Source organism: Manduca sexta, unplaced genomic scaffold, assembly GCF_014839805.1.
Source record: "Manduca sexta isolate Smith_Timp_Sample1 unplaced genomic scaffold, JHU_Msex_v1.0 HiC_scaffold_2073, whole genome shotgun sequence".
NCBI lineage: Eukaryota > Metazoa > Arthropoda > Insecta > Lepidoptera > Sphingidae > Manduca > Manduca sexta.
In genome coordinates, this window is record NW_023593001.1 from 18,582 (window position 1) to 25,597 (window position 7,016).

The 7,016-nt window shown below is 37.1% G+C and overlaps 1 protein-coding gene across 1 annotated transcript; it reads left to right on the forward strand.

The window, feature by feature from the left end:
- Nucleotides 1-457: 457 nt before the first annotated feature.
- On the forward strand, nt 458-3,041 carry LOC115455910 (serpin B5). The gene is made up of 2 exons (XM_030184711.2): nt 458-1,422; nt 2,834-3,041. Exons 1-2 carry the CDS (start codon nt 458-460, stop codon nt 3,039-3,041), a joined length of 1,173 nt encoding a protein of 390 aa, XP_030040571.2.
- The last annotated feature ends 3,975 nt before the right edge of the window (nt 3,042-7,016 follow it).

The window sequence follows — 7,016 nt, forward strand, 5'->3', positions numbered from 1 at the left end:
TTTTGGCACCTCGTTATAGAAATACTTTATTTGGCCTGCACTTACGAAGCAATATAATAGGATAAAGTTACTAACATTCATCGAAAAATATATTATTGACTTCTAACCGACTGATGTAGGTAAAGGTATACAATTTACATACTTATAGATGTAAACTTACAGTGAAAATATGGTGTCGAAATAAATTATAAAACTATTATATTAGATTCAAATATATTCGATTTGTATAAAAGCACTACATTTAATTATGCGTACATCTGCGGTTTGGGCGGTCAATGTCCTAGCTCTGACCTTCTAACATGTTATTGGTAAAAAAATAACATAAGGTGCATCTGTAATACGTTGTTTTTGCGTTTATTTATGATTTTATTTTCAATATACGTGAGAAAGGTGATAACATAGATGGTATATAAATGAAATTTGGTGTTATACTTTGGCAGTTATTTTTTGACTAGTTATGAAAGTATTCGTTTTGTTGTTTGCACTGCTCAGTGCAACAGTACAAGAGGACGTCGATTCCGTAGTGATTTGTGGAGTCGGCGACGATAACATCGAGGGATTCCGGGAAGCTCTCTATGACTTTAATATGAAACTGTACAAGAAATTAGCTGAGCATACCCACGGGCATTTTGTCATCTCTGCGCCTCCCCTGTGGCAATCGCTGGCAGCAATCGCGGAAAGCATGGATGGGGTCGCGCGACAGGAACTCCTCCAACTCCTCGGCCTACCAGAAGACGAGTGCACGCGACAAACTTACTACCAACTCGCGTCCAGCCGCGAGACATTCGGCCTCGACGTTACTATGCAAAGGAAGCATGTCTTCTTTATCGATGAAGGTTTAAACATGAACACAGAGTGGGTGAACTTAGCTAGTACTCAATTTAATTTGCATACCATACCAGTGCCGATAAAACGCGCCCCGAAGGATGTGGCTTATTTGATACGACACATAATATCTTCTCAACTAGCACCACTGAATTTGCAAGGAAACTCCTTGTTGGCAGACGAAATAGATTACAATGGGCTGTGGTCAGAGGCGTTTCCCGAAGCGGACATCATACGGTCACCATTCTACGACCATGAAGGCAATCAGATCGGGTCGGTTGACTTGATGAGAATCAAGAGACGCGTGCGCATGGTGTTCGTGGAACAAATTAATGCCAGAGTTGTGGAGATACCTGTCGGGGTGGATGGCCGGTATCGGATGCTGTTCGGAATACCGGTGGAGGGGCATGATATGAGAAAATCAATTGAAAAAGTTACAGCAACGGTGATGTTTGAAATGGTAGCCGGTTTGAAAGAGAGTGAGGTGCCGATAGACGTGGCGATACCGCGGTTTGTCACCACCACCGAGTCTGACGTGCGAGCGGTTCTGGAACAGGTGGGACTGAAGAGTCTGTGGACTGACGCCTCAGCAACAAGGTAATTTATTTTTGTATATTACTAATTTAAAGTTACAGTACCTGTGTTACTTTTGGTTTCTTCACATTATTGGCAAGTATTTAACAATAAATATAGTTCATGATATATAATCAACTTTTTAAACCCTTGAGGAACCATAATATGCCATCATTATGGGAAGGTGATTGAACTCTAGTTCGAAAGGGTAGACATTGATTGTATTGATTACTATTTTTCATGTCAACCACAAGTATCCGCACTGGTTGTACATTTTTTCAAACAGTAATAATTATTGGTTATACAATTCTAACGTCCCTATGACTTTGTAGTATAAATGAAGTGCCTCCGTTTAACAATGAGGACGACATTATAGTTATGCAATAAGTATTTAATATATAGACATTTTAGCAGTTTGCTGGTAATATTTATATCAGCCCGGGTAGCAACCACCGTACACAAGATATAAAACCCGTCATATTCAGCCACGTACTTGTGTCGTGTTCCGGGATCCACCTGTGTATATCCGGTTTCAAAAAGGCCGGTATCATGGCATCAACTGAAGGACTAGCTTTTGCTCATGGCTGCGCCCGCGTGATGGAGTTTTCCAGGATACATTTTTATCCGACTTACTTTATATGTATCGTTATATTATGACTAAATTACACAAAATCATTATATATAACTAATATTACTCTCAAGTTTCATCCAAATCACTTCAGTAGTTTTTTCGTGAAAGATGAACAAACATACATCCAAACATTCATCCTCACAAACTTTCGCATTTATAATATTAGTAGTATATGACGTAAGCGGCTGCTATAATTCATTAATAAACAAAAATCTTTATCATGAAGTAGGAACATAAAGTTGACGTGAGAGTTAACTTTATTTTCGTATTATGAAGTCGCATAAAGCTACACAATACCGGCAGAACAAAAAATAATTAAGTCCAGCACGAGATTGTTGCCAAGTATTTTTGTTTGAAGGGCATAATCTTTGGTTTTATTTACATTTTTTATGACTCGTAATCAATAATATTTTGCATAATATACCCGCCTTTTATTAATGTGCTCTGCAGATATCTTGAATGTTAATATTTACATAATAATTCTGTATATTACAGGAATTATTTTTTCCAAATTCCTTTTCTCGAAAACCTTAGTAATGACTGCAATATGCACTAAAGTAAAACGAACATGGCTTAAATGTATTATGAACGACATTAAGATATACATCCTTTATTTAGTTTAAACTTATTTTATCTTTTTTAATTTCACCTTAGGCATCTTGTGAAGGGGAACGAGATAGTGCTCAAGTATTTTACCTTTATGATACATTTGTATCATTCTATGCTGCGATCACATGCTCCATGATGTGTTTGTATGGTTATATATATTCGCTATGGTTTGATGTTATGCTGTTATATCTTCAGGAACATTTCCCAGCCAGCTGTCATGCCCAGCGGGTTCGTACAGCGCGCCGAGATCACTCTAGACAGCCACGGCATCGACTCCTACAACCCAGAATTCATAGAATTCACCGAATACTCCACTGGCCTCGATCCAAAACTTGGACATGAAATGATCGCCAACAGGCCATTTATGTACGGTTTATTTGACGCTGAGACCTACGTGTTGTAAATATGGTATATGTTCTTAGTAATTAAATAAAGTTAGTAAAAAGATGTTATTGACATGAGTGTTTATTTCGGACTAAAAGGGAAGTAACTATGGCAAACAAAATACAATTAGTTCTAAAAATAGAACATATAAAAATAATAAGTCACGACGAAGGTTACAATCTCCAACAGCCGCCCTTAATCGCAGTTGTGACAGAAACAAAACAAATAAAATAATTAAGTTTCTAAACCTAAGTTAACTACACATCGTTTGTGTGCTAGAGGTCCGAGGGCCTTCGTTAGTACATCAGCAGGCATATCGTTAGTTTTTATATATTCTAACTTAACAATATTATTAGATACCTTTTCCCTAATAAAGTGAAACCTAGTATCTATATGCTTCGTCCTGCTGTGGTGTACAGGATTTCGAACAAGATTAATGGCACTTTGGCTGTCAGAAGCTAAGTTAACTGAACAAAGTATACCTGTTATCTCGTATATAAACCGACGTAAGTAACACGCTTCCTTCGTGGCAGACGCTAATGCCATATATTCTGACTCGGCCGAACTTAACGCAACAGTAGGTTGCTTCTTGGATTCCCATGATACTGGACCTCCACTTAACTTGTAAACATAACCGGTGTATGACCTTCTGTCGATTGGACAGTTTGCCCAGTCTGCGTCACAAAAACCTTTAAATGGTTCTTCATTCTTATGACTTGACCATCCGTTCTTCTTGCCATATTATTTTAAACTAATGGAGTATCCACGGTCTTACACTCCTTCATATTAAACTTTTCTAATATAGAAAGAATATAATTCAGAGATCTTTTAATGAAAAATATCTCGACAAATCTTCTCAAAAATTCAAATTCTTGACAGTGTCAAATGTCAAATTAGATTTAAAGAAGACTATTATGTCATCAACAAAATTCCCAATATCATAAGTTCTTTACCATAGAGTTTGGTAGTTTAATTTTGTAAATCCATTTACATGGCATAACCTTTTTTAGGCTTATCTACTAAATTCCATGTATGGAGTTTCATTAAAGAACTATACTCACCAGCCATATTATGGTGCCACTTATCAGCATCATCGGCATGAGTAGCTTCGTAATATGTCGTAGGTTCATTAGAATCTACCATTGACGTATTGTAAGCTTTATAAAAATTTGTTGTTTTTCTGTCTCTGGAAGGGTATCTGCGCTCAGGGTGCGATTCCTGTTCCAAATTCGCTGTCACTTCTTCCACACTAGGCATCCTTAAGTCACTGAGAGACTCTCGCTCTTCCAGAGTCACTGACTCTTTTGTACTTTCTAGATTTACTGGTAAAGTTGCTTCAGCCGCCGGGCTGATACTCTCATCACAGTCATAGAATTGACAGTCATGATCAAACTCAGAATCAATCTCTTTTGATCATCAAATAACAATATAGATTCTGACTCTGCGACAGACTCAGATTGCTTCTGCTTTAGCGCTGTAAAGCAATTTTCAAAAAAGGTTGCATCTCTGGATATAATAACTTTTCGTGGGTTAGCAGGATCCCTAAAAATATAAGTGCCTGGATTTTCAGAATAACCGACGAAAATTGCTTCCTGTGCCTTGACATCTAATTTCTTCCTGTGACACGAAGGTATATGGACTAGAGCTTTACAACCAAATACTTTTAGATGGCTAAGATCACCTTTTCGTCCATACCATTTGTCATAAGGAATTTGTCCACCTAAGGCTCGATGAGGAGACCTATTCTTAAGGTAAATGGCAACTTGGAATGCATCTTCCCAGAATGCTTTCGGTAGTGAACTTTCAGCTAGCAACGTTCTTGCCTTTTCTGTAACCGAACGATGGGTGCGTTCCGCTACTCCAACTTGCTGAGGACTATAAGGCGTCGTTGTTTGATGTTCTATACCTTTTGGAAGCAAGATAATCAACAAACTCTTTATTCACGAACTCCTTACCTCCATCAGTCCTAATTGCTTTAATTGTTTTATCTAACTGATTTTCAACAAAACATTGGAAACACACAAAAATATATCTTTTGACTTCTGTTTTAGAAGAAATAAAATAAGCAAACACTTTTCGCGTATAATCGTCTACTATTGTCAACATATATCTATTTCCTTGAAAAGAAGTTGTAGACACCGGTCCCATCAAATCCATATGGATCAGTTCCAAAAGGGAAGTAGCCCTATTAAACGCTAACCTTTTGAAAGGTTTTCTTGCTTGTTTACCTTCCACGCAAGCGATACAACTAGTTTTATCTACTCCTGTATACTTTATACCTACCTTGTGATTTTTCAGTTGGTTCATGCCTATACGACACAAATGTCCTAACCTCTTATGCCATATTTGATAACTATCCTGACAACCAGAGTGCACATCTTGTGTCAAAAAATTATCCGCCACATTCTCGGACACATTTGACAGTTCCATCTAAAACGTACAGTCCACCACAGGGCGAGGCATGAGCAACAGATTCACCTGTAAAATTAAAAGTATCAGATTTATAAAAGTTACATCCATTTTTATCAAAACACAAATAAAACCCTTTTCAACAGTTTTATATACAGATAACAAACTAGCTTTCAAATCTGGTATATAAGCAACATCACTAATATTGTTGACCACGTTCTCGGGCGTGTTTATTGAAATATTTCCAATTCCGCAGCACTTAATCTGTTCTCCATTTGCGACAGTAACAGTTACCTTTGATTCTTGTATCGAGATATTCTGAAACCAGTCCCGTCTAGAAGTCATGTGTCTAGTACAACCTGAATCTACATAAATTATGTCCTTTCTTGGGTTTCCAGAAGTATTAAGACTTGTAAATATCGTATCATTGGTATTTACCGCATTGCCTTTCTCCTTCTTGTTTCTGTGGACAGTCTGGTCTCTTATGTCCAGGTGTCTTGCACTCATAACAAACTATATTCTTCTTCATTGACTTAGGCTTCTTCTTCGCATGAAAAACAGAGTCTAATGACGTAGCCACATCTTTGGACATTTCATTAAGCAGTTTTGTTTTCACCAACTCTGTAGTCACGTCTACATTGCAATTTTCTAAAGCCATAATGAGAGGTTCATACCTTGAGTTAGACCTCCCAGAAGTATTGCAGCAATAGACTTTGTCCTCTATGACTACATCAATATCCGCAAGATCCTGTGCGGTTGACATAACTGCGTTAATATATAGTTCAATATTTTTGAACTCTGATAGACTCAACCTGTACAGTCTACGCTCCAAAAATAATCTTCGTCCTATTCCCTTATCTTCAAAGGCTTTTTGCAAACAAGTCCATGCCTCAGATGCAGTTTCGCACATCTTATATGGGTTATCGCTGCACCTTCTACTGATAAGCATATCTTTGCTAATGCCTTTGCGTCTTTTGCGTACCTTTGTAGAGGCAGGGTTGTGTCTCCATTTGGGTATCCACCGATTGTTTCCCACAGATCCTCATGCATAAGGTAATTGCGCATCTTAAATTTCCATGTAGGATATCCATCTTTATTCCTCAAACATGAAAATGTAAAAGATGAGCTCGACGACGGGGAATTTTTCACACTCGAAACATCTCCAGATTCATGTGACATTTTCAGACTATTACTATTTCCAAGTCACACAAAAGAAATATATTCAACTTTATTTTACCAAAAACGTGAAAAAATCTAAGAACTAAGCGTTCGTGCTGATAACGTGTTGTAAATATGGTATATGTTCTTAGTAATTAAATAAAGTTAGTAAAAAGATGTTATTGACATGAGTGTTTATTTGACCAAAGAGAATTATAGTAATATATATGTTTCTGGACTAAAATAGTAACTATGGCAAACAAAATACAATTAGTTCTAAAAATAGAACATATAAAAAATAATAAGTCACGACGAAGGTTACAATCTCCAACACTACGTATGTCTGTTTAGTGCAGCATTCGCTACTCCTACGTAAATTCATTAGATCATTAAATGTATGTATAACAGATTGATTTTTATTCACTTG

Bases quoted from the DNA above. Each gene is read 5' to 3' on its own strand.
- LOC115455910 (XM_030184711.2), top strand. From the start codon at position 458: ATGAAAGTATTCGTTTTGTTGTTTGCACTGCTCAGTGCAACAGTACAA. The intron at 1,423-2,833 runs GTAATTTATTTT...TTATATCTTCAG, and splicing joins ACTGACGCCTCAGCAACAAG to GAACATTTCCCAGCCAGCTG.